The sequence below is a fragment of the Agelaius phoeniceus genome, chromosome 6, assembly GCF_051311805.1.
Source record: "Agelaius phoeniceus isolate bAgePho1 chromosome 6, bAgePho1.hap1, whole genome shotgun sequence".
In the NCBI taxonomy this organism is placed as follows: Eukaryota; Metazoa; Chordata; class Aves; order Passeriformes; family Icteridae; genus Agelaius; species Agelaius phoeniceus.
In genome coordinates this window covers 59,104,626-59,131,980 of record NC_135270.1, presented here as the reverse complement: position 1 = coordinate 59,131,980, position 27,355 = coordinate 59,104,626, and the positions used below count along the sequence as shown (strand labels likewise).

Here is a 27,355-nt window from a genome sequence, read left to right as displayed (position 1 = left end):
ATACTGTGCTGCTCGTGGTTTGCTCAGTGAGCAAATGGAGGAAGAGACCCTGGTTCATGTACCTGATATTTGCTACACCACCAACAAAAACAAACAACCTGTGTGTAGAGATCTTCCTGTTATTCCAAGGAGGATCATCAAGATGTAAAAATATTAGATGAGCTACTTACTCTTAGTTAGGTACTACTCGTTGGACTGCACCATGATGTGAGGGCAAAGTGTGTGCTGATGTTCAGAGGAGAGAGAAAGAGGGGAAATGCTCTTTTTTGCACAGTGTGTGGCCAGTTCCCACATGTCAAGGTAATCCCAGTGGTGACAAGAAAGAGAACTTTTACATTTAGTAACATTTATTTCTGCATTCGGTATCAAGTACATAAGTGCAAATATTCAGAGTCCATAATTAAGTCCATTAGGAACTACAGAGAATGTAATACAAATTGTAATAAATTGAACATGCTGGAACTTTCCAGTTACCATACATGTAAATCAGCCTGTCAATCCTTTACGACAAAAGTACTGGGTTTTGTTTTCTTTTTTTCTTTTTTTTCTTTTTTTTGAGTTATACAAAACTGATTACCATAAGTACTGATTACTGTTTATTTTATTTGTGCTGGAAAACACTAAAACATCAGTCTACAATTCTATATAGTTAATAAAGATGAATCCAACCAGCAACCCAGTGACGTAGAAGCAATTTTAACTATTGCATCAAGTGCGCTAAGCAGGAAAGCCCCTAGCCACATGTAACATTAAAAGTTATAGAAGCAATGCCAATAGAAGAAGGAAAAACACTAAAAAAAAAAAAATTAAATAAAGAGGTCAATATTATTTAGGCTCTCACCATCATGCACTTTATAAGCAACACAAAAAACCACATCTAGTACACTTTTCTCTTTACTATACTTTAGTGCTTGACACAAGTGATTGCAAATATTCTAAGTGCAGAAGCAGCAGGGGAAAAGCACTGCTTCTGAGTTTTATGTTTCTAAGATTATGGTGTCAAGAAAAAAAAAAAGAATGATAAATTTGCAGTAAAGTGTAAGAACAGATCTGCTTTCACTCCAGATTTCCCCATTATGCACTACTGTAGTAGATGAATTCTTGATGTCTGATTTACTCTGCCTTTCTCTTAGCACCTGGGATTTTAGCTTGAATCCTAAAAATGAAAGAAGAAAAAGGATTATATGGTGAGGCAGTTATTCTTTTCCAGTGGTTCCCCACCTGGACTCTTATCCAGGGATAATCTCTAGTCCATGCTCAGTGTGTTGTCTCAACAGGTGAATTAAAGTGAAATAAGAAACAGAAGTGATGCCCATCAGGTGTTCTTACACGCCTGGTTTTTGGTGGTTCATGTACTCTAGGGATATCTTCAGTGATATTCTCCCCCCAGCATTATTTCTCCATGGTCTATTGTCTACAGAAAGCCAGGAGTACAGTCTAAAAATAGAATTTTGAGAACAAAATTTCAACATTTCACCCAGGTTTTCTGCCTGTTCCATGGGGACTAGAAACACTGAAGATCATGGTGCTTCCAGGTATTTGCTTTCTGTGACAGGGTGGTGTCCTAATTCCCACTTTGGTCATTAATGCTATCAGCTCATGCAAAAAACCAGGCTTGGAGTGGTCAGTGGGGAAGAGAATTAACTCATTCCTTCCTGTTTGTCCTGGCCAGGTACCAGTGTGGACACCAGTCTGTGACTGGGCTGCTCTGCCCACAATTCCCCCAAAGAGCAGGGGAGGGGACAGAAGGATGGAGTGCCTTAGTCTGCACTCAGCTGGGAGGGTTTCTCCAGGCATCTCAGCCCCTCTGGGAGGACACCACTGACAGGACACAGTGTCCCCAGGGCCACCCAGGTCCCAGCCACCCCCGAGGGCACCACAGCCTCCCACAGCTGGCTGCTGAACTCACTTTGCCACGACCGTGTTTATGTGGGTCCGCACCAGCCCCAAGTATTGATCAATCTGTGCCTGCAAAGAGCAAGAGGAGACCAAGTCAAGGAGGCAACAACCAGGCAGGGCCACCCCAAATGCACCCTGCAGACAGACCTACCTGGTACTTGTCATATACAACGGGGAGAGTAAACATAGACACCACAGCTGAGGAGAAAAAGAGCACAGTGTTACGTTCTGCAGATCACATTCCCCCAGAGGAGAGACCTACTTTGGTGGCAAACACATTATCGTGCCACTTGGTCAGCTGATCCACCAGGGAGCTTTGTATTAAAAATGCACTTTGCTCAAGCCTCCCAAATATGGAATTCCCCATTGCTCTGGGACTGGGAGCTGCACAAAACCATAAACTGCAAAGTAGCTCTAGCAGGAGCATAACAGAATAATTAATATTTACAGGGAAGGGAAATAAATGTTGGTGGTTTAACTGAGGGGAAGGCAGGCCAGGGATAGGCTGTTTTGTCTAAGTTGAAATCTGGAGGGAGTTCAAGTTAAAAATAGATTTTTAAAAGAAATGTTGATTTTTACCCATTATCAGAAGAGTCAGGCCATTGAAGAGGGCTCCCACATAAGTCAGCAGCCACATTAGTACTGCAAACTAAATTAAAGATGGATCATTACATCATCTCCAGTGCCAGCATAAGAAGAAAATAGTTTGCTTACCTAGCTAATGTAACAGCATATTAGCCTTTTTTAATGTGGAAAGGAGTGGTTAAGGCACATTAGGAACGAGGTAGTTTTTCTAGGTGTATAAACCCCATTCTCTGTTCTGCTTCCCACCCTCTTAGCTCAGCTTTCATGTCTATTTAGGGCTTAAATTGCACCCATGTAGAACTCTGCATTGAGAATGGCATAGGCAGATTTCTGCATCCAATGTTTATGATGGCAAGGGGTCACCCCAAACAGGTGAAACAGAGCCCTGAAGTGGTAATCCCAGGGACTGATAACACTTGAGGCTGAAAGATGGGTACATTTTCCTAAAGTTCTTTACTAATTTAGGAGCCTAACCTATGTCTGCTCTCTTAATGATCTTCTCTTTTCCCTAAAGGACACCTGCTCTAGTATAAGGCTAAAAATCAATAGTTATTTCAACAGGGAGTGAAAGATGATCTTCTTCCATAGCAGGAAATGCCACCAGATGAAATCCAGATTAACAGAGGGGATCATTATTTTATAACAAAGCAATAGAAAGCAAATTGCTGGGATGCTTCTAGAACTGAGGTGGAGCTAAGCTGGTTCTGCAAATTTTTACATCCTGTATTACCTATCAATACATTCAAATGCCAAACCTCTAAAGTGCTGGAAACAGTTTTTAAATCAAAAAGCAGAGCAACTTTCATATTTGGAGCTACACAAAACTAGGTTTCATGACAACCCTGTCAACATAGGAAGCAGCTCTTTGAAATGTAGATTTATCCTCTAGAGAGGGGGTAAAAATATTTAAAGCAATCCTACTTTTAAAGAATCCACAAGGTCCTGAACGAGAAAGAGTCTCCTCAGCTCTTTGACTGTGCTGTTGACGTATAGCTGGAGGCAATCTGTGTATTTCTGGATCTGGTCCTGTGAAAGATTCATCTCCATCTCCAAGTAGGCTCTGCCAGAAACACAGGTCCTGTTACAAACCTGGGAAGTTTCCCCTGCTGTTCACACTCAAACCCATCCACCCCACCATTCCCTCCTTCCCAGACCTCATTTCTTTGTGCTGGAGCACTGAGCTCCCCTCCCTGCAGGCCCAGGGCCACAAGCACACCCTCCTCACCCTGCTTGACCCATCTCTCTGGGTGGTGCTGAGCTGGGGCTGTTCACCTCCAGCCTCACCCTCTTCCCACACAGAGCCTGGTCTTGATGGGATTTCTCTCTTTTTCTCACCCAAATGGGGATACAAATCTGACCTGGGAGTTTTCCCCACAAATTTCTGTGCTGTTCTCTGAGCTACATCCCCCCATCCTGAGTCACTGCTCAGAACTGACCCAAGTGAAGCAGGAGGAGCAGCACCCCAAAAAGATTCTTTTTTAGAGTGTGCGTGTCTGTAACCACACCAGTTCCATGACCTGGTTTAACAAGTGGTTGGCACAGCAGAGGAGAAAGGATCACTGCTCTTGTGGAGCAATCCCCCCAGACCCTGTGGAGAGTGGGGAGTGCATTGGCACTGGCACCATCACTTAGATATTGGGTCACTGGAGAAAATATACTGATAGTTGCCCTCTGTGCCCCATAGACTGTGCCAAGAAACAATGCTCTTTTCTCTTGCAGGTATGCTGTATTATCACTAGCTCTAAAGAGCTTTTCTCTGTTTGCTTGAAATTTCCAGTATCTTTTTGAGAAAAAAATCCCATGTCGTAGAGGATGACGATCTTTGTGGTATTTAGTTTTTTCTTTCTCTCTCCAGGATCTAAGCCAACAGAACCTTACAATTTTTGAGAAACTGTGAAAATATTTTTATTTCCTGCTTTATGAACAAGATGAGAATTTCTTCTGGCACAAAAAGCAGCACTTGGGCATCACCACTGTAAGAGCCTAAATGAGGGATGCAGGACTCCAGGAGCTCTTCAAAATGCAGTTTATTCCATCCAAGAGTTACAGCAGTCCATGGCTGTGGGTGACAGAGCCTGTGCCTACAGCTGTCAGCTCCAGCTGCAGGCAGCCTTGGACACCCTTAGTTTAGGTTACAAATGCATTATAAACTTTTCTTTGCTGAGCATCTCAATACAGTAGAACCAATCTATAACTTAACTTTTATCTATAGCCTATCATAACTCCTATAATTACCATATTCATGTTGCTATTCTCCAATCACTAAAAGTTAGTACATTACAGTTTGAGATAGAAATTGTTTTTCAGTTTTCTTGCAGTGGAAAATTCTGAGACCTTTTTTCTACTTGCAACACGGGCAGTCTTGTTTACCTGTGCTATCTTTCTGCTTGGTAAAAACATCTTCTTGTTTGGGGTGGGTTTATCCTTTGCTCTAAGTCATAAAAACCCCTTCTAACTAACACACTCCTTCCCTCCTTGATTAGCCAGTGAGACTGGCTCAGCAATTCTTTTCCTCTATATCAACACTTGCTTCCATTTCTATTCCTTCTTCAGATTCTGCATTCAAAAATCCTTCTTAAGCATACATATCTGTGAGACTTTCTTGATAAACTGTCATCCTTCCCAACAACCACAAAGCCACTCACTTGAGGTGGGTTTATCCTTTGCTCTAAGTCATAAAAACCCCTTCTAACTAACACAGCCTTTGCCTTCTTGGTTAGCCAGTAAAACTGGCTCAGCAATTCTTTTCCTCTATATCAACACTTGCTTCCATTTCTATTCCTTCTTCAGATTCTGCATTCAAAAATCCTTCTTAAGCATACATATCTGTGAGACTTTCTTGATAAACTGTCATCCTTCCCAACAACCACAAAGCCACTCACTTGAGGTGGGTTTATCCTTTGCTCTAAGTCATAAAAACCCCTTCTATCTAACACACCCTTTGACTCCTTGGTTATCCAGCAAGACTGGCTCAGCAATTCTTTTCTTCTATATCCCTCCTCAGATTCGGCATTCAAAAATCTTTCTGCTAAGCACATATATCTGTGAGACTTTCTTGTCAAACTTTCATCCTTCCCAACAACCACAAAGCCACTCACTTGAAGGGGTGGCCCTCGTCCGTCTTCTGCACGGCCTGTAGGACGGATTTGTAGATTCTGAAGCTGATGGTGGCCGAGAGGCCGGCCAGGGCCAGGTAGGCCACGACGCTGACGACGCTGAACTGGGTCAGGGAGAAGAGCAGCAACAGGAGGCTGCCAAACACGATCCCCGTCTGCTTGATGTCGCGCCAGTACAACAGGTCGATAGCTGGGGGTAGAAAAACAAATTGTTAAAGGCAGGTGTAGCCTTCATATTCTCTGACAAAAATCCCTTTGCCCAGGATTTTTTCTCCTGGGAAGCTGAGAAGCCTCAGAGAAAAGGAAAACAATTCCTATCTCATTTGCTTCTCCTCTGTTTTGGAGATTGTTTACCCACAGGTGATTGTTTCATTGGATTCGGGTTCACACTCTCTGAAAAAATCCCTTCGCCCAGGATTTTTTCTCCTGGGAAGCTGAGAAGCCTCAGAGAAAAGGAAAACAATTCTTATCTCATTTGCTCCTCCTGTGTTTTGCTCGTGTGGAATGTGTTTGGAGATTGTTTACCCACAGGTGATTGTTTCATTGGGTTCTGCTGTGAGTTGTTTTGACTCTTTGGCCAATCAGGGCCAAGCTGTGTCGAGACTCTGGAGGGAGTCACGAGTTTTCATTATTATCTTTTTAGCATTTAGTAAGTATCCTTTCTGTACTCTTTAGTATAGCATAGTATTCTTTAATATAATACAGTATCATAAAGTAATAAATTAGCCTTCTGAGAACATGGAGTCAGATGCATCATTCCTGCCTTTTTTGGGGCCTTTCCCAGCAAACACAGCAGGCAGGAGCTGCAAAGCAGCGGCGGTGGCTGCTACGGGCCCGGTGTGACCCTCGGGGAGCAGCAATGTCTCTGCTCACAGCAGCACCAGCAGGAGCTCCTCAGCAGGAGCAGCAAAGGGACTGGAGCCACGGGCTGAGGAAATTACAACTGATGACCTACTTGGGATCCTTGTTTTGCTTGTGCCTGTGCCTGGGTTAGATAAGATGGATGAGTATCTCCAACCGCAGCACGGTGGGTGGGTCTCTTGCAGCAGCAAGGCAAGTGCAAGCTGGTTGCAAGTGCTTTGTGTTGTTGCTAGGGCTGAATGGAAGATTTCAACCTACCTTGCATTTACTCAGTCTGAAAATTCCATTTTTTAAATTTGCTTTTGTTTTTAACAAGTTCAAATGCCAAATGCTTGATCAAAGCGTTTTCCAGTTTTGGTTGTTGATAAATGAATGCAGAAGTTTGGGGCTAGCCACAGTACACCACTTTCCCATTCAAAGTTTTCACGATTTAATTTTATTATTTCATAAGTTTTGAGAAAGGAAAAGACTCCTGGTTTTACCACTGCTTAATAGTTCCATGAGTAGGAAACCATTTTTCAGATAAGGCCTTCAAATACAGAATAATCTCTCTTGCTACTCAATCCAACCTCAGAATCAGAAATAAAAAAGAAAACAAAAGCTTTCTGCTTGTTATATAACTTCCCTGTCCATGGGAGGTGCTGGCTAGAACAAAACAAGTGCATAAGACCATTTTCAACTAGTGCATTTTTATATTTGTAAAGCAGTTAACTTTTACAGTGTTTTCCATCCACTTTGTACATTTTATTTCAACCTCTCCAGCAAAAAATTTTAATATCAGAGACAGCCACTAAAATAACAAAATTTTATGAAAGGATTGTGGAATATCCAGTCCACAAAGGTGAATTCAATCTGTTTACACCCACAACCTGTTTCTGAGAGGACTCTTCATCCAGCCAGAGAACGTGCTCATGACAACCTAAACAAAACAGCTTTAATTTCACACACTGCACAAGTCCTCAAGAACAGATTGAACACAGCACCAGCCAAACAGATTTGAGAGATGCCACTTGTCAAATCATTCTGAACAAAGAGTAAATTCAGGAAAACTGCAATCTGTCAGGGAAAAAAAAAAAAAGTCACCGATACTAAAAGAAACAAAATTAATCCAGCCTCTTAGTCCTTATAATCAAATCTCCAAAAATTGTGAGTCATCACAGAGTGTTTGCCTTGAGTCAATGAGTTATATTACTCATTACTATTACACATATTAGCCTTGCTTTACAGTGATGGGCTTGAAATCAAAAATTGCTGTTGTATTACTGAGCTCTCCTCTCTTCATGCACCATTCACATCCAATTATATTCTCCATCAAATACACTATATATGAACCTTTTTACTATTTTTAAGTGTTCAGCACTGGACCTGTGGTCATGAGCACACATGGCTGGATCCTATGGGCTGCATGGAAGGCACAGGACAAGGGACTCTGGTGCCTGTTTTGGGATCCTGGGTGCTGACTCCACAAAACAGGGACTAGTCTTTTACAGATATGTGCCCATGCCTGATTCCTGCAGAAACCCTGGGGCAGGGAGTTTGGAATGCTCCAAAATGCAGTTCCAGCATTGTAAGAGCACCTGGATGAGGAGGTTTAGCAGCAGACACAGCTGTATTGCAGGACACAGCTGGAGCTCCTGATTGCTCACAGTGATGAGGTGATGGAGCATGCAACTCCATCCTTGCAAACCATCCTTACAAAATGGCATCCAGAACACAAGAGCGCGTGTTTGGCCATTTTTCATATTCTTTTTCAGTAAAGGTACTTCAAAACCCTGCAGCACAACAACTGGGGGCTGTCACCAGTGAGCATTTGGACAGCAGGTGTTTTATTTTCTGTGAGGGTGCTGAGGGCCTGGCACAGGGTGCCCACAGAACCTGTGGCTGCCCCATCCCTGGAAATATTCAAGACCAGACTGGATGGGGCATGGAACAAGTGAAAGGTGTCCATGCCCATGGCAGGAGCGGTGGGATGAGATGATTTTTAAGCTTCCTTCCAACCCAACCCATTCTAAGATTCTGTGATTATTCACAACCTGGTATTTTTTGTGCTCAAAAATTACTCTGTCAGAGTACTTAAAATTTATGCAAATCTGCCTTTGAGGTACTTAAGTTGTCTATCACACAAAACTTCAACATTAAATTGCACAGGTGAGCTGGTGTACGTGGTACATCATCTGCTGACGGCAGAAAAAGGACATGTGCCAGGGGAAAACATTCCCTGGGACACAGGCAGTAGAGAGGCAAACAAATGAAAAATGAGCCAAAAAATACAAACTGAACTCCAACAGAGTTCCCTGAGTCAATCCCAATTAATTATAAGATCCAAAATGACCAACTAAGCCTTTTCCTTCCAATGATCTTCAAACTCATACTCCTGCAGGCTGGCAGTGGGCTGCATTCTCATGCAGAGAAATGCCAAACTGCATTTTCTCATTCTCCTCACAAGGGAAGATGCTGAGTTACTCATGACAGGCTTGACCAGGTATGTGTGTATCCTGAAAGTCATCTGTTCCTGCCATGGAATGCCTGGGATATTTACTCAGTTGTATCAGGTAAGGAAAGGATCAGAGCGAGATGGACGGCGGCCAAGTGACACAGTTCTGGGAACAAGAGCATGTGAGAGGGAGGAGATGAAAAAGCATCTGGCCTCTTTCTGCAGCCAAAGGAGACCTGGGAGAGAGGGATCCTGTGTCTTTTAGACCTGAGGCAAATATTCCCATGTGCATGGAAAAAAGAAGTGCCAACTGCTAGTTGGAAAATCTCAGCACAGAAAAGGGAGATACGAGTTCAGTGATTTTTACATGGCTCTCCCAGTGCCCAGGTCCATCCTGGGAGCACATTCCCCTCACCCACAGCCTGCCAGGTCTGTCAGGATTCTCAAGGGCAGGAAGAACATCTGCCTTCTCCTCATCTCCCTTGAAGGGACAGAGAGCTGCAGAACTGCTGCCCTGTCCAGCTGTTTGGGTGGGATTTGATGTGCCTGTAGCCATTCCTCCTCCTCTCCCTTATGGAGAAGGGGCTGAGCCAAACCTCTTTGCAAAAGGTGATATGGGAGGGGGGTGAACCTCAAAGTTCCTTGAGCAGGGAAGGGGGAAAAGGAGAATCCAGAACTAGAAATCAGTGGAGACTTGGGAAGACTTTGGCAAGACAGGCCTCAGGGATTTGAGCTGTATCAGCTCCCCTGGAATTTAGATGCTGCTAAAAACACCCGAGCTGCACCTGTCAGAGCCCTGTATTCTCTTTCAGCTGCAGCTTCAGTCACTTCAAAGGCTTTTTAAATTATTGGAATGGAATGGAATGGAATGGAATAGAATAGAATAGAATAGAATAGAATAGAATAGAATAGAATAGAATAGAATAGAATATTTCAGTTGGGAGGCACCTACAACCATCACCTATTCTAACAGCCTGACCAATTCAGGGCTGACCAAAAGCTATAGCATGTTTTTGAGAGCATTTTCCAAATGCCTCTGAAACACTGACAAGTTTGGGGCACAGACCATCTCTCTAGAAGCCAGTTCTAGAGTCTGACCACCCTCTTGGTAAAGAAATGCTTCCTTGCTGAGACAGTGGTTAAATACATTTTTCTCCTACATTTCCTTGCCTAAACAAGGAAAGCAGAGAGAGGAGCTGTGGGTGCAGAATGCCCCAGCTGGGATCCTTTGTCTGGCTTCCTCAGAGTGCCATTTTCTCCTGTAACCATTTACACCAGAGCCAAAGTACCTGTCACATCAGTGTCTGGTGCTGTAAATAGAGACCAAGGGGCAAACGAATGAGAAATTTTCTCATCGACCATCAGGTGAACCCAGACTTGCATCAACCTTCCTCACACCCTTTCTTTTTTATTCTAAACAGGAATTAAAATTAAAGATGAAGTTGTCCATTGTTGGAATCTGAAATGCAGGGAACCCTCAGAAATTTGGACCTGTAAGCCAAAGCTTAGAATTAAACACAGGATTTGATCTGAGACCTTGGAAAAAACTACCAAGCTTAGGTGTTAGAATTGAGAATGTGGATTTGTAGTTTAAAGCAGAGACACATTAAGCTAAGTAGAGGAAAATTTAGAGTTTTAAAGTACAGTACTGTAGGTTTGTGTGTCATGACATGATTGGCTTAGAAAGCTTACACTGCAGCATGAGTCCATAAGACAAAATATTTAGGGATTGGGTCAAAACCATAAATATCCTTGTTGGCAGTGTTTTATTGGTTAATAAATCCTTAAAAGGTCTTGTAACTAGAAGTCTTGTGACCTTCTGAACCATGCAGTGAAGATGTGAGCCGAGCTCACCCTTCCTGCCTGTGTAGAAGATAAGAAAAATAAATCGCTTCATCAAAAGCAATTCAGAGTCCTGTCTCTGACTCATTCGAAATTCCTTCACAAATCCCCACAGTCCACCACATTTATATCTCTGGCTGGAGTTTTATCTCACCCTATATTCATATAAAACTGGTTAAGATACCAAACAACTCCTCCCAAACACTCTCTGACCCCATGGGTTTAGTGTCTTTCAACAGGTCACTATGTATAACCGGTGCCTGAGCCTTTGCTGAAGGGCATCTGCCTGTACCCCTTCCTTGGCACACTGAAGAGACACCCAGCCAGGCTCAGAGCAGCCTCCCCAGCACATGGGGACTCAGTGGGAATGAGGATGACAGGCCAGGAGTGGATCTGGAGCTGCAGCTCTCACACACACCCTCCTCTGCAGGGCCACTCGCCAGCACGCGCCAGCCCCACGCTCAGCCAGGCTGAGGCAGCTTCCAGCCCAGCTCCAAGGTGGCTACAGCATTCCCCAGACCAGCTAAAGGACAGGGGAGACCTCCCAGCACAAATTAACCACATAATAACTGAGTGCTTTGGTCAATCAGAAGGGAAGGAATGAAAGGTCCTGGTGTGGTGCAGGGTCCTGCAAGCGCTGGGTGTTTTACTGGGAAGGGGGGTGTGTGTGCATGGTGCTGCCCAGACCCCACCACAATGGCACAATTCTGAGCAATGCACGCTGAATATTCATGAGGCAGGAGGCTGGTGCCACGTGAGGCCGTGATGTGTGCTGTGCATGCAATTGGACAGGGCCTCAGTCTGTTTGGCTAAGCAAGATCCACTTCCAAGAGCCAAAACTTCAAACCACCCAGTTTGCAAAAGGGGTTTGGGCATTGAAATCAGCCTTGGCTTCACTTGAGGGTCAGGCTCTTTCTGTTTTGAAAATCACTACTGTAAAATCCTGCCCATGCCCATTAGCATGCAGAAGCTGTTCTGCTGTAGCTTTCCATGATCTCCCTTTAGCCTCCTGGAAGGAGGGAAAGCAACATCACTCACTTTGCACTCTTAACAGTACAACTCACCGGAAGTCTGAGTCATTTGTGGAGGTATAAAAGGACTCTGGGTTTTGCCAGAACTGCCTCAGACTCAAAACTATTTGCATTTATCAAGGAAGACTTACCAGCCATCTTTAAGACAGCAGCACTGCAGGTCACTGCTGCTGCCTTTGAAGAATTTTTTGAGAGAAGCGTGTCTGATGAGCTGGTTTTCTGCAAGTATTGCCTGCTTGTGCTTTTTAACTCACACCAGAATTCACAAAATATTACTCAAGTGGTCTTCCAGTTGCAGGATTTTTCAAGGGTGCCAAAACAGTGCTTTTGAAGCCATATTTCTGGCAGAACCTCATCTGACTAAACAAATGGGATCCTGCACTTGGGACCACAGGGTAGCAAAGGTAAACTCTATGGTAAAGAAAGCACCTGTTAATATGGACAGCTGGTAAAAAGCCATGTTTGTGGGGCAGGCTGAAATGAACCTCACAAATAGAAGAAACAGCACAGCAGGCAGTGCTTGTGCCTGCAAGGAATGGCTCCCTAGTGCCACACAGCTCTTACCACGGCCTGCAGCAGAAAATGTTTCTGCTCCTCTTGGTATCAAAAAAGCCAGAAGACAGATGTGGGGGCTGGAAAGGGCAGTGTCAAAGTAGACTGATTAAAAATGCTCCTGAATTCATTCTTGTTAGGATGTGGAAACACAAGATCTGGGCTTTGGGGGTTTTTGTGGTCCCCAGAAGCCTCATGGTGTGGGGCAGCTGCAGGCCCAGCCTCCTGAGCAGAGATCCCAGAGGGAGAACAGAGGACCCAAACCAACCTGTAGCTAAAATGTCCTCCTGCATGGTTATGTTTTCCAAAAATACTTTTGTAGGAAAAATGGGAATCTTTTCCATGTCTCAAAGAAAGCATTTTAGAATGAAAATTAATGATCAACCAAGCAGAGACTGGACAATTCAAATCTTCCACAGCTTCTCCTCTAAAAATCTCTCTGTTCTCTTCTGACTTTGCAAGTTTTTCCTCTACTGCAGCAACTGTGTGAAAAACGATCTTACAAAAAGCAGCATTTCCATGGAAGTTATTAAAAAAAGTGTGAGCAAACTCCTGGTACCCAACCTTCAAATGAAGCCGATGGGCCTTGATGATCATATAAAAGGTTGTATGCTCTGTAGTACACTACTATCACCTTTGGAAGTGATCAAGCTGCCCTTCCCACCATAGAAGTACTACCAGGCCTGCTTAGGAGGTAAAATCAATGGTTGTACTGTTTCATTCTTATCTAATAATAGTTTTTAAGAAAAGTGAGAAAAACCTCTCTGCACACAGCATTTACTTCCGTACACAGTGTAATATTACAACTTCATAAATATAAATTACTTCATAAGGCATTTATCAGACCTTCTGGGAGTGAAAAAACCGAGAAACACAATTTAAGAAGAATAACCTTGTTTATAGTGCTGTCACAAAAGTATTTGACAACAAATGAGACAATGCTGTAGGTTTTGAGTAGAAATAAATACTGCTTGAACTCAAAGCAAGCCCAGCTTGCAGGTTTAACCACAGGCTGCAGGACCAGCCTTTCCCTCTCCTCTCCAGTGAAGGATCCAATGTGGACATTGCTCCCCTCCCCACAACAGATTTGATTCTAACATAATACAGATGGATACACAGTTAATGAGCAGTCTGCTGCCTTCAGGAGACTGCTGTGATGAGCAGCAGAGCCAAGAGAGGGTATCTGTGCTGTTTCATGAGGCATAGCTCCTGATCCTTCATCTCCAACCTTGAGGAATCTCTCCATGCCTCTACCTCTTGTACACACTCTGACCATTAACTTCCTGTCCTCAGTTCAGCTTTATAACTTTACCATCCACCTGTTTCAAGGTTTAACTTGAAATTTCCAACCTTCTTAGTCCCCAGTGTCTGATGAGAGGAGACCTGGAACAAGAATAGGATCAGGGAAAAGGAAAACCTCAATGTCCTCCGTGTTATTTCCTACAACATCTGCAAGATCAAGATGTGAGCAAAAAAATATTGATGGATTGCCTCATGTGAGGCACCAGAGCAGGCTTGGGTAGACAGGAGAGGACTGGCAGTAAAAGAGAATTGTCAGTAAGAAATCAACCCTTCAACCACCCCACACATGAGTCTACTGTAGCATTTATTATCATTAATTATTAATTATTATGTGATTGCTGCTGCTATTAATGATTATGCTGTTGTTATTTTCATTTTCATGTGAGAGATGCTTTAAGACCAGAATTGAGCACAGCAGCAGGAGAAACACACAACTCCTGCTCATCAAACTCTATCACTGCCTGCCTTGGGCAGTTTCTGAGGAGGATGTTATGGCTCTCACCTTAATTGAGCAGAAACCAAGGAGACCAAGCAGAATCCCTGATGCAGGCTCTGAGTGCACATAATGCTATGGAAATGTGAAGGTTCTCCTGAGATGCTCCTGGACCAAAGGAATAGACCTGGGCTCTCTCTTAGACTCTATCCAAACATTCAAAAATCTGCAGATTTTCAAAATGAGTGGTTCAGACCTATATTACTTATAATTAAATATGGTGTGGAGAAAGTACCCCTGCTAATATCATAAAAGCCTCCGCAGAACTCACTTCCCAGGGACCTAAAAAAAAATGAAAACAAAGCAGCCCTCCAATACTGCCTTCAGCTATTGCCCCCCCATAACCCCCTTGATGGAGTTTAAATTACTCTTCAGGGATTAATTTAATAAATATACTCTTACTTTGGGGGAATTTTCACCTTGTTCTGGCTATGAAAGAATATTGTCCATCAGATCTTGAAAGACATGGCTCTGAGCAACCTGGTCTGGTGGAAGGTGTCCCTGGCCATGGAAGGGAGGTTGGAACTGGGTGGTCTTTAAGGTCCCTTCCATCCCAAATCATTCTGTGATTCTGTCCTGGCTCAGCAGGTATGCAGAGCACATTTTCTCACTGATTTCTTTTGCCATTAACAGGAACGTGGTGGAAGAAGAATTGATACAATTTCTGCATCAGTGACCAAAAAAAAAAAAAAAAAAGGAAGCAAATCTGAAAGTCATAAACAATCTTGATAAATTTCCTTCAAACTTCACAGGAAACCATCTGTGAAATTAGGAAATAAACTACCCACAAGCTGGTATAGTTTCATGAAACCGTGAGCTAATTTGGTTACAGCACGTGTTGAGTTGGTACCAGGGTTTTAGCCCTACCAAGATCCAACATAAGAACCAAATACTGGGGCAGATGTTTATCAAATGGATCCCAGCTGAGAGATCAGCCCACAATGTTTGCAGTAAAGCACTGAAGGTACCAACTGGCTGAAGTTTTATTCTCATTATGAAGCTGTAATTAGGCAGACTTCACAACTGTCAATAAGATTACAGATTAACTGCATGCAACTGAATTATTGTCATTGAAATTCTTTATCAGTCTTAAAGTGAGGAACATTGCCCTGAGCAGTTGCTGCAGCTTCCCATCACCCTTTGGAAACCAGTGGATGTATCAATCAGGTAAGGAAGTAGCCTCTCTGAAAACAGCTGCCAAGGAATGATAATCAATAATGCAGTCCCAGCAGAGTTATGTCAACTAGATGGATTTGATGAAGTCTGCAGTCCTTTCCCACATTAAGTTTTATAATTATAATGGGGGTAATATTTAGGATCATTTCTATGAACACTTCATGGGCCTGTGTCTGTGGATCTTTTAATTTTTCTTTTTTAATAAGTCTTGCAGAAAGTTGAAGCTGCAGGAGTAAGCCTGACATTTATGACCAGCCAAGAGCTGGCGTGTAGAAGAGTGGAAAAGGGAATATTCATGAGGACCAGTGTACTGACACCAAACAATTCCTCCAAGCTGGGTGCAAACTTGGGCACTGATCTCCTGATCTCTGTGGTGCCCACTGACAGGACCTGAGGGAATGGCTGGAGCTGTGTCAGGGGAGGTTTAGGTTGGATAACAGGAAAAGGTTCTTCACCCAGAGGTGTTTGGGCACTGAACAGGCTCCCCAGGGCAGTGGTCACAGCACCAAGGCTGACAGAGCTCAAGGAGGGTTTGGACAATGCTCCCTGGCACAGGGTGGGATTGTTGGGGTGTCCTGGGCAGAAGCTGGACTTTGACGAACCTTGTGAATCCCTCCCAACTCAGGATATTCTATGGTTTTAGATCCTTCCTAATCCAGAGAATGTCTCTGGCAGGGTGCAAACCTGCAATTCCCCAAAGCCACCTGTGTCCTGCTGAGCTGAGCCCCTGGGGAAGGCACAGGGACCTGCCCTCCCTCTGCAGCTGGAGGCTGCCCTCGCCCAGCAGCTCCCGGTGGGAAGCTGCGCACTCTGTCACACTCTCATGTCACACTCCTGTGTCACACACACAGCTGGCAGAGGCTATAGGCTGCTCCTCCAGGGCCCACAGCCACCAGCACGCCCAGGCAGGGACATTTCTCCTCACACTCATGCATTATGCATGGCTCCATCCCAGCCTGCTTCAAATGCATCACCTTCCAGTGCGGAGATGACTGGGGCGTGGAAGCCACTGCAGTTCCCCAGGGCCACCCATGTTAATATTCTGAATGAAGCAGGTGCCCAGCAGGGCTGAATTACTGTCCTGCTCACCCAAGGGCTGCTGATGATCTACCTTTGCTCTAATCCTGCTGTACCTGCAGGATGGGCAGGTAAAAACCAATATTTCTAAATGTGTGCAGCAGCAGCAGTTGATTCACTGCAAGGGAAATTCACTTGACTGAGTGGGGCGAAGTCAAAGCCTCACCAAGAATCTTTGCAGCTTCTCATGATCCCCACCCAATTTTACATCAATTATAACTACTATAGGATGAATCCAATGATACAGCTAGTTGCAGGCTTGGTTGTTGAGTAATCAAAACTTTTGTCAACCTCATTGTCGAATCTCCATAATTTCCATAAAAATATGCTCTGTATTTACTGAGGTTTCTCTCTGCATCTGTTACAGTCACAGACACATTCCAGACTTTTCAGGGAGGAACCATAATAATGCCACAATCAAGCTGGCAAAATTATACAACTCCAGATTTGCACAGAAGTGATATTCCAGGTTGAGACAGAGACAACATGAATAATAGATATTAAAGGAATCAATGGATCGTCTTTAGTCTTCATTCTCCTGAATTTTAAATTTCCTCTATTTTATCTGGGACTGATCAAAGAATTTTGATGACAGAAATAATATTCTATGGCTATTTTGTGTTTTCTGCAGGATCATTTTGGAATCATAAAGCACCATCCAAGGAAAAGAAAAAAAAAATGCAAATGCTGTGGAAGTGAGGCAAGTGATTTATTTTAACTGCGTTGATTTTTTCAGACCTGGGATTTTTTTTCCAATCAGCATGGGACATATTGTGTCATCCAATTTTCATCAAATCTACCCCACTTTCAAAAAAGGAAGGCACTGAAGGAGAGAAACCCCACTATTATTATTAATTACTAATTAAACAAGAGCAGCATGCCCTTCGTTATTCCCCTTTTTTAATTTATGATTTTTTTTTTCCTGATGAGAAGGAAAATACTCAGTTTGGTTCTAAAAACAGGTGGTCCAGCAATCTGACTCAGCAAGTCAATGCTTTTATAAGAATCAGCAAAATAATGAGCATTTTTGAAGAAAAACCCATACCCAAACCCCACCCTACGAGGAAGTTCATCTGCAAAGCTCAGATGAAAAGACCCTGAAGTTTGGTTGTGACTCTCTCATTTGAGCTGAATAAATCCCACAAACACATGGAAAATCCTTGCCCTTCATTTCTGCGTGGAAAGCCGGAGCTGCTGGAGCCTGGCATTTAACAGGTGCATCTGTTTACTTTCCAGCTACTCATCTTCCTTAAAAAACCCTCAGCTCCTAAATACAATTAGATGCTGAATTGAGATTGCAAAAATATCAACCTCCCTAGAGACAGGCATCTGAAAAGTCTCTCCATCCCCACCCCTCCCAAAAAAAAAAAACCAAAAAAAAAACACTTTAGGAAGGTTTTTCAGCTTCTGTTGCATGGAGCTACGTTTATGAAACTATGCTTGCGAGCATCCTGGACCCTTTAATGAGATGATGCCATGGAGTAATCTCTCTGCCAGGGACCCTGCTGTGAGCATCAGCACCACGAACTGACTCTTCAGCATAAACATGCACCTTAAAATTACAAAAATACATCCAAACAAAGCCTGTCCGAAGCAGCCCCAGCCTGCCCGGCGGGATCAGCCGCTAGCATTGCTGCCTCTAATCTGCCCACCGAGCAGCGTCACAGAGACTGTCTTTTATCAAAACAAAGGCTGGATACTGGCTGGGAAGTGTGAAGCCGACTAAAAATGGCTGAAAAGCTGTCCAAGGCACCCGGGAAGGTGGCCAGCCCCACCCAGCGCAGACACCGACCCGCTCAAAACACGCTGAAAATCAACCCAAAAGGGAGATGCCATTGTTCCCTTTCGCCTCCGCGGCAGCGAGACAACATCCCCGCAATGTTTCACCCCCCGAAACGAGTGCTCGGGAGCATAATGAAAGGATTAATGTGGGGTTTTTTTATATATATAAAAAAAACAAAACAATCCTAGAGCAAAGTAGGAAGCGGGGGGCCATGCCCGGCTCTGTCGCCCTCCTTGCCGGAGCTGCGTTTTCTTTGTGTGACACAAGGCTCTGGGTGTGTCCGTGGGCAGGAGGCACCCAGGAGCCCAACGCCGCCACCTCCCAGCCCCAGCGGGCTCCAATGCACCGCCACCCGGCTTCCCTAAAGCCCCAAAGGTGGGAAATCATAAAGCCCGAAAGGTAGGAAATCGTGCCAGAGACATCCCGACGGAGAGAGCCGGGGATGGGGAATGACGCCGCTCACGGCAAGGGCGGATGCTCTGGGGATGAGCCGCAAGGTGGGAAGAAGGGAGGACCTGTATCCTGGATGCTTTCAGGGTGAGACACCTGCGGATGGGAGAAATGCATTCCGAGAACAGAAATCAGAAATAGGGGCTTTTAATCTTTCATTTCTTTCTTAAATTACCCCCCAAAGAAAAGCTCCGCGGGCGGAGGGGAGGGAGAGGAAACAGCATGCAAAGGCCCACACAGGTGAACAATGCAAAAATGGATGGATCCTGCCTTTGCCTCCTCTGCCATGCAGCCCTAGCATGCAACACCAGAACAGATAGAATACCCTGACATTTCCAGTTGCTCCAAAGACAGTCCATCTTGGTGGAGTCGGCACTGGCTTGCATCTCGGGGGGCTGAGGGCTTGCCGGTCCTGTTGTTCGGAGGCACTGCGTTAGCAGTCAGGCATTCCCGAGCATGGGTGCGCTCCCGGGTACCGCGGCCGCCTCCCCGCTCGGCTCCGGACTGATGCTGTAAGCAGCACAGGCGGAGGGGGAGGGCATATTGTACGCGCTGCGGTCTCCACTGCAGCAAATCAGCAGTGTGATGTGGCTGCCCTAGGGAGCAGACTCCTTTTGAAAAGGGGATGCGGGTCCCTTTTCAAATCAAAAGCTTGAGCTCGGGCGGCTTAGCCCGGCTAAGCCGTGGAAATGGTTAAAGGCAACCTGATGGCAAAGAAATAAAAGCAAATTGGGTGTGGGCAAATAGAGGGGGGGTGAGCAGTGTTGCCTATGTGTCAGTACGGTTGTGACTGTTCCAGAAATTTCTTGACAGTGATGGAATCTGGTATTTTCTTAATTTTCTTTTTTTTTCCTTTTTATTTATTTTTTTTTTTTTTACACCACAACCCCTCCAGGTTTTTATGCCTCCCTCTCCTCTGCTCATCTGGGTGGGGTCGGGGAGCAGGCAGGAAAATAAACAAGGTCAGGCTCAAAGCCCTGCAGAGCAACCCCTATTTTGCTGTATTTTTTTGGAAAACCCTGCGGGCATGGGGTGACCCGTGTGGCCCCCCCATGCCAAGCCCTGCCACACCAGGATGCTGAGGACTCCCAGGTGCACCAGGTTTGGGTGTGCTGCCTCCTCTCATTGCCCAAAACGCTACATAAATCAGGATTTGATGTGTAAGAGTGCAGGAATACAGGACAATTTGTGAAAGACCCACTAATAGCTGAATTTTAACATTCAGTTTAACAGTGGTAGGCCCCACCACTCCTTCCCTAGCAGGACACAGCCCCTGCCTCAGTTTCCCCACCAATGAACTTATGAATAGACTTGCAGAGACATCATAACCATCCAAAAGTCATACTTGGTAAACACTGGGAAAGAAAATATTTACCACTCAACCTGTTTGTATTTTCAGATTTTGGGGTGCCTGGGAATATTAAGAAACTCCCCAAAAAGTCACCCCATTTGGTTGAAGAGTGACCAGTATATCAGACTATGCCCAGTCATTTTGGGCAGAATGACCCCAGCTGGGCACCTCTCAGCTCTGAGGCTGGACTTAAACCTTTAGATCATGACAGTTCATAAAATAATTTCACTTTAGCAGCATTTTACTGAATTTTGTTTTTTCATGTGGAAACAGTCACCAACACACACACAGTGGGTCACATACTCATCAGCATGGGGAATAGAGTTTGAACCCCTCTGCTCTTTTGACTCCAAAAATAAAAGGTCTTTAATACCTGAGTTAACAGATACCCCTCCAACTGGCAGTAGTAGGTCACTTATCCTTCCTTCAGGTAACTCATAGAAGAAAGCCAAAATTTAAGGCAATTCACCATAGTATTACCTTACTCTTTACCTAGGAAACTCTGCTGGGATTAGAGAGGCCAAAAGCTATTTTCCATGCTTATAAACCATCCCTGAGATCCCCAAAAACATTTGCTTAGGCTTGAACCCAGCATCTTCATTCCCCTAACAGGGAAATCCTTAACTAATTGGGGCAGAACTGGCTTTAGCTGCCATTGCATGTGGTAAGATTAAACCATCTATAATGTTACAAATCTGGATTTTGTGTTCTTCCTGGCTTTGTTTAAAAAAAAAAAAAAGGAAGAAAGAGGTTGGCAAGGGATGATTTCTAAGCATGGACTGATTGGTTTAGACCCTTTGCAAGAGCAGAAAATTTCCCTATTGATACATTTTGCCCTGTAAACCCTTTGCAGCTCTACAGTGGGGTTCCCACCACCAAGCCATAATATGAAGTATTTACAAGCAGTGTGTATAAAACAGAGACATAATTCACATAAAACTTCTGCATCCTTGTCCCTGGAATAGCCACAGACACCCCAAACGTGGTGCATAGGTCAAATTCATGGCTACTGGGTGTTTGCCACCAGCAACACAGCAGAGGGAAGGCAAAAGATCTCTGTTTGGTCTCTCTGTAACCCAAATTTCTCAGTCAAGTATGAAGGACAAATTCCCTTTGGACAGAAGTGTGGTCCACATACATTTAACATCCCAATAATTTCTCCTTGCTTTCATTGTTTGTAGAAATTTTTCTCACCTCAGACTTGATGTCTCCTTTCCCTCTTCCAGGCTAGCAAAACAAACCACACCATCAGGCTTCCTGTTTAAATTCTTACTCCCCTTTGGAAAAGTGTCTCTTCAGACCTGGCCCATGTGATTGGACTCTCCCACACTACTTCCAGAACTATTTTAATCCACAGGCACCAGAACCCATCGCTTTACCAGCAGTAACAAGAACACTGCATTTGTGTTAGAAACAGAACTCAACTGGAACAGTGAGATGAAGACACTTAGAAAATGCACATGGGCTAAGGAGAGCTTCCAGTGTGCACTCACTTGTCCCAGGACCTGAGGCAGGTGGGGGACAGAAGGAACTCTGTGCGTGACTACAGAAATTGCACAAAATCCCAATCAGCACTGGGTGGATCCAGCATTAAAGTGGCCATTGTCATAAAATAATGCATTTCCACAATGAAATTTTGAATTATGCATTCAGTAAGTAGTGAAACAGAATTAGGACTGAGCACTTGGCCATCAGTCCTGAGGTTAAGAACTGCTTCTTTGCCACAGAACTAAACCTGGAAGGCACAAATAAACATTGCCTGGATCTGAAAAGGGTGAGACATGCATAGAGATCTTAGCATTAGCTGCAGGAAAGTTCAGAGTTGGAGGAGATCATTCCTGTGATCATGAGAAGGAGCAGGATGAAAAGTAGTAAGTGGAATTTTCTTCCCTTCAGAGCACTGTCCATTGGGAGCCTCCTTCTGCTAGGAATGTTACTGAAATTGTTGCAGATCTTAAGAGGTGTTGGTGAGGTCACATGAAGCTCAGTGTTGATGGCACAGCCACAAGCCAAGAGGGCTCGTCAGCACTTGCCTGTTCCATAGCTCTGCTGGAGATGATGATCTGTGTATGCAGGATGTGTGGGGTAAAATAAAGGTACCCATGGGATCATTGCAGGAAACCACTGGTCAAGTGAACACATGTGTAGGGTATTGTCTGCCTCGTTTCTTTCCATCCCTCCAACTCCAAAAGCAATCACAGGATCATCAAATTATTGAATGGCTTGGGCTGGCAGGGACCTTAAACTCATCCAGTTCCAAACCCTTTGCCCATGGGCAAGGATGCCATCCACTAGACAAGGTTTTTCAAAGCCCCATCTAATCTGGCTTTTAACAATTCCAGGCATGGGGCACCCACATCTGGATGGCCAAATGAGGTGCAGACTGTAGCTCTGCAGAGGACAGGGACACCCTGCTATGGTGTGTGGCCACCAGGGTTGTGCTCCTTCCAGGGACACAGGAAATCCTGCAGCAGGATTGGCACTCCAGCCATACCTTGTTTCCCTCTAAAGGTCCTTCCACAGTGACCCAGCCCACCTGTGCACCACTGATGAGCTTTGATGAGGTCAGAGTTAGCAACATTTAAGGCTTTTTTAGGTAAATATCCTTGAGTGGACCCTATCAGTCCATAAGAGCTCAGAAGCACCCACTGTTCTACCACAGGAACTAAAATTCGGGGCCCTCCCTTAACAACCCTGTTGGAGGGCAGGGGTGGAAGTCAGCTGGTTTCAGTTGGTTTCAAAGGTGATTTAGTGACTAAAAATCCACATACAGAGCTGAAACCACTGTTTGGAGTGCAGTGACTTTGAAGGCACTTTGGACTGACTGCGTTTTCCTGCATCACTCCACGTCAAGGCTCCGTGGGACACATTGAGGGCAGCGCCAGATCTGCAACGTGGTGCTGAAAGATCCTGACACTTAGCACTTTAGGAGAACAATAGCATTAAGGGAGATCATTTGGGTTATTTTTCTAAGCTAATTTGTTCTTAGCATCAGCAACAAAAATAGAGAGGATGCTATTTTAAATGTTGCATTAATATGTCTCGAAGCTTTAAAGAGCAACGGGGAATTTTTGCCTGAGCACTCCAAGCAAGGGCAGCCAGCAATTACATTTTCGTGAAGAAGCTGTCAATAGCAGAAGGATGGGCCAAATCCTGGCTCTGCTCTCATCCTTTTCACTGTCTTGTGCTCATTCTTGCACATTTTCTGGTCTGCAGAGCTGCTCAGAGGCAGCTGAAATGGCAAGGCCATGAGCTGGGAGATGCTGATGGCTGTTTCAGGTCCATCACTTCTCACAGTACAGGAAGCACATAGTTCTGTCCTTGCTGTCTTTTGCCCCAGGTTTTTGCTACTTTCTCTTAGAAGATGCAATGCAGTGATGAATTACCTTTTTTCTCAGGTCTTCAGACCACAAAAGGAATCAATAAGCTGGTAAAAAAAGACAATATGGTCTTAAACTGGCAGAATTGAAGTCTGAAGCTGAACAATCACAACAAAAGAAGCCCAATGTCCGGGCATGTACATAATGTTCCAGCCTCCCTGCAATTTCTTTTTAAGTCTTGAAATGTCTGGATTTATAGGGTTTTTTTAATCATCAGTCAAAATATTTGGATTGTTCACAAGGACAAGAAGTGTGATTTTGAGACGTGCTAAGCTTCTGCTCTGCTGACTCTGTTTCACTTTCTGTTCAGCAAAACTGTTCTTCATACCCATCTTTGCTCAAAGGCTGAGATTATTGATGTATATATATATATATATATATGGATATATCTAATCATAGAAGAGTAAATTGGAAGGGACCTTAAAGATCATCCAGTTCCCAACCCCTGCCATGGGCAGGGACATCTTCCACTATCCCAGGTTGTTCAGAGCCCCATCCAACCTCACACTGGACACTTCAGGGATGGGGCAACCACAGCTTTCCTTGGCAGCCTGTGCCAGGGCCTCATCACCCTCACAGGGAAGAATTTATTCTTAATATCTGCTCTAAACCTGCCTTCTGTCAGATAAAGCCATTTCCCTTTCTCCTATCACTCCATGCCCTTGTCCAAAATCCCTCTCCAGCTCTCTTGTCAGCCCCCTTTAGGCACTGGAAGGTGCTCTGAGATCTCCCCTTCTCCAAGTTCAAGAGTCCTGACTGTACAAGAGGATTATATCATAACTACATGTAACAATAAAATAACCATCTATAACTGTATAATAAATGTATATAACTGTATCATAAGACCTTATTATCATAAGATTTTCAACAGTAAGCCAGTGACACCAGCCACATGAGTTGGTGAAAGACCCAGGTGCTTGCTTATTCCCTGGGAATGAGGTGGCCTTTCTTTGAATCCTAGTAAATGAGCCCTTTGGGGGAACTCCTTAGATTCAACCTTGGTGTTAAGAAACACATTTGGGTTTTGAGCCTCTGATGTGCCTCAGTGAACACAGCACAGACCTTCTTCAGCAGCCATCCCAGAGATGGCCAGGACTCCTGTGGTGCCATTTGAGCTCCCTGATTCCTGCAGGCAGCAGCACAACTAACACATAACAATCAGTTTTGATTTACTCCTGGCTCTTCAGAGGTGGATAATTTCTCTTGGTTCTTTAATGTTATTTTTGAACTGCGAGGTTCATAGAAATAAAGGCTCTATTCCTGCCATTGACCTAGAAAAGTCTTTTGATTCTTTCCAGTGGGACTACTTTTTTCAGTTGCTGGGAACCTTAAAATCATGAGTTTCTCTCCTCTGGGGGAGGTAGTTGCTACATCTTCATTCCTCCTTTAAGATTTGATCAGTAAAGCTGAAAAGACCCTAAAACTCTCTCTGACCTCCTGCACTCCCCCTTTACAAAGGAAGTGCTTCCAGCTTATTCCCATTTTCAAGCCTTCTGTTTTTAAGCCTGTTCTGTGAATTTTTTCTCTCCTACAGCATTGCTGGTGCTGCAGCTGGCATTATTAATTCCATTTCATTAACTGATCTTCTTAATGTACTGGAAGACAAAAGAGAAGAGAGTCCTGAGACCACAGCCTGGCTGAGCCTCAGGAGATCTCCGCTCAGTCCCCACATCTGCCACAGGCTCCCTACTACGTGACCTTGGGAATCATCTCCCTGAGGTCTCTGGCTCTGCTTGGTCTATTTAAATTTGGGGCATGGTCTGCTTTTTTGAGCTTTGTCTCTGCAGCACCCAGCACAACATCTGCAGCTCCAGCAGAGGAGCCTTGCTCCTGTTTGCAGCACAGCTTGCAAGGCTGGTGTGAGTGTTACTGGCTGCCATTCTTGGACCAGGGGAGATGAAGCGAGGTGGTGAAGATGAATTTGGATTGTACTGCTCCTGGAAATGGTGAAATCCTGCCTGGTGTTGTGTAAGGGGCACAGAGGACTCTTTTCTTTGGCCAAGCATGCCCTGATGATGATGATGATGATGATGATGATGATGATGCATTTTCAGCAAATTCTTGAAGCAAGGTCTGGTGTCCAGTGCCTGAGCTGGGGAAGTGAGGCACACAGCAGTGCCACAAGCCACCAAGGAGAGGTCCTGCTCTGCCCTTGGCTCCTCTGCACATCCCAGTCCTGAGCTCAGGCAGCTCTGGTGCACCCCAGGAAGGATGTTCCCACAAAAATGCCAAAGCTTTGCTCCCAGCTTGCAGGGCCACCCTTTGCTCTGGCTCTGCTGGGATCAGACCCAAGTTTTGAAGCTCCAGGTGCTGATTCAGAGGCTGAGATGCTCTGCCCAAGTGCAGCTACAAATTTTGCAAATGTGACTGCGAATTAAACCAACAGCCTGCAGGCAGAGGCTCAGGAGACTGAGGCCACTTTTGCAGCAGTGCCACAAGCCTTTAATTGAGTTTGGGATGCTCATAAGCAGCCAGGGGTGCTTGAGAATGAGCTGTGCTTTGCAGCATTTCTGCTGGCCCCTTGCTCCAGTGCCTGGCACTCCTGCTGCCAGCCCAATCCAGGCCAGGGGAGAAGGTGCAGAATGATTTAATGTAGATCAAGCCCCTTTCCCCAGCTTCAGGTGTGCCCAAAAAATGATATTCCTTGGGGAAAGGTGCTCCCCAGAAGGGCCTGAGCTTCTCACCATGCTGGAGAGCTGCTTCCAGCATCTCAGCCCAGGCATTTTTACATCCCCCACCCTGCCCTGCAGGGAGGGCAGGCTGCGTTCGTGGTGGAGGTGTGGGGATACTGCAGCCCTGCTCCGGCTCGGCCGGCACACAATCGCCATGGCAACCCCAGCTTTCCTTGGAAAACAGAGGCAAAGCACCGACACACTGCTGGATTCAACAGCCTGCTCCACGGGTGGGAGACGCCTGGGCACCAAGATGCTCTCTGCAAAGGGACAGCTCCACTCATACCCAGCCTGGGAAGCTGGATGTTAATATGGGAAAATCCTGGCTGAGCTTGCAGAGAAATGGGGGGCAGAGTGGACAGGGGGAGATGAAGAAGCAGCTGATGCTGTCCTGAGCAAACACAGCCTACAGTGCTTGCAAAAGTGCTGGAGGAGGTAGTGGGGCTGCTTATTGCAGCAATGCCAGCAGTGCCGAGTGGCACAAAGTGGGGGAAAATGTCGGAATTCAGGACATCCCTCTGGCTGTCCTGGATTGCCAGGACCCCTGCCAGGGGGCTCAGAGACCCTGGCACAGAGCCCAGGATGCCTGTGACTTTGATTATGACCCATGGAAAAAATTACCAACTTTGTATGAAGATCTGCAAGCCACGAAAGTATAAGTAGAATAATAATCAGTTTGTCACGGGGTGAAAAATAAACTTTTTGGGGTTTTTAGAATGGGGGTTCAGGGGGAAAGATGGAGGAATCTGGGCGTGTCCAGCCTTTCTCCTTCTTCTTCTTGGCCTCCATCTTCTGCTATGATTCTGGCACTTTTGGATTGGTTTAGAGTAGAAGCTCACTGTCTAACATAAGTTATGGGTATTGGGAAGTTGTGGTAAATAAAGTACACATAGTTTTTAGTATAAAAAGATAACACCAGAGTGCCTCTGTCTGACCTGCTGAACAGACCTCAGCAGGCCAGAGAAAGAATGTTATAGATAAGAAACAATAAACAACCTTGAGAATGAGACCAGAAGAGCTCTGACTCCTTCTTCGACTGCCAGGCTGGGAAAAGAGACTTTCTAACACATCTCGGGGTCATCCTGACCAGCTAAAGCCCCAAGAGGAAAAGAACCCAAAAGGAGCAATGAAGGACATAAAATAGTGATGTGTAAGGCAGAAGAGCCAGTGCAAGGCTGTGAGAAGGGGAAAACAAGGAGAGAACAGGGCAGGGTTCTGCTGAGAGTCTGTGTGGGCACTGCTGGAGAAACGCTTTGGAGGGCAAAGCAGCACTCTGAGTTTTAAATGTTATTATAGGCCTCTAGGGCAATTAGAAGAATTAGATCAGGAAATGATGTGCCAGGAGTGTTGG

General features: G+C 44.9%; 1 protein-coding gene across 2 annotated transcripts in view; it reads right to left on the bottom strand.

Moving 5' to 3' along the window:
• Positions 1-329: 329 nt before the first annotated feature.
• The window catches only part of RTN1 (reticulon 1), a 125,828-nt gene continuing 98,802 nt past the window's right edge, over positions 330-27,355 (bottom strand). The window contains exons 1-7 of one of the 2 annotated variants that reach the window (XM_054635269.2): positions 18,927-19,142; positions 5,583-5,790; positions 3,406-3,544; positions 2,479-2,548; positions 2,051-2,097; positions 1,910-1,968; positions 330-1,156 (exon numbers count right to left, since the gene is read on the bottom strand). In XM_054635269.2, coding sequence (XP_054491244.1) covers positions 1,114-1,156; positions 1,910-1,968; positions 2,051-2,097; positions 2,479-2,548; positions 3,406-3,544; positions 5,583-5,790; positions 18,927-18,987 — 627 coding nt within the window. In that variant the 5' untranslated portion in view covers positions 18,988-19,142 and the 3' untranslated portion in view covers positions 330-1,113. Of the gene's footprint in view, positions 1,157-1,909; positions 1,969-2,050; positions 2,098-2,478; positions 2,549-3,405; positions 3,545-5,582; positions 5,791-18,926; positions 19,143-27,355 lie in introns of those variants that run through there. The other variant, XM_054635268.2, reaches the window with a different exon arrangement.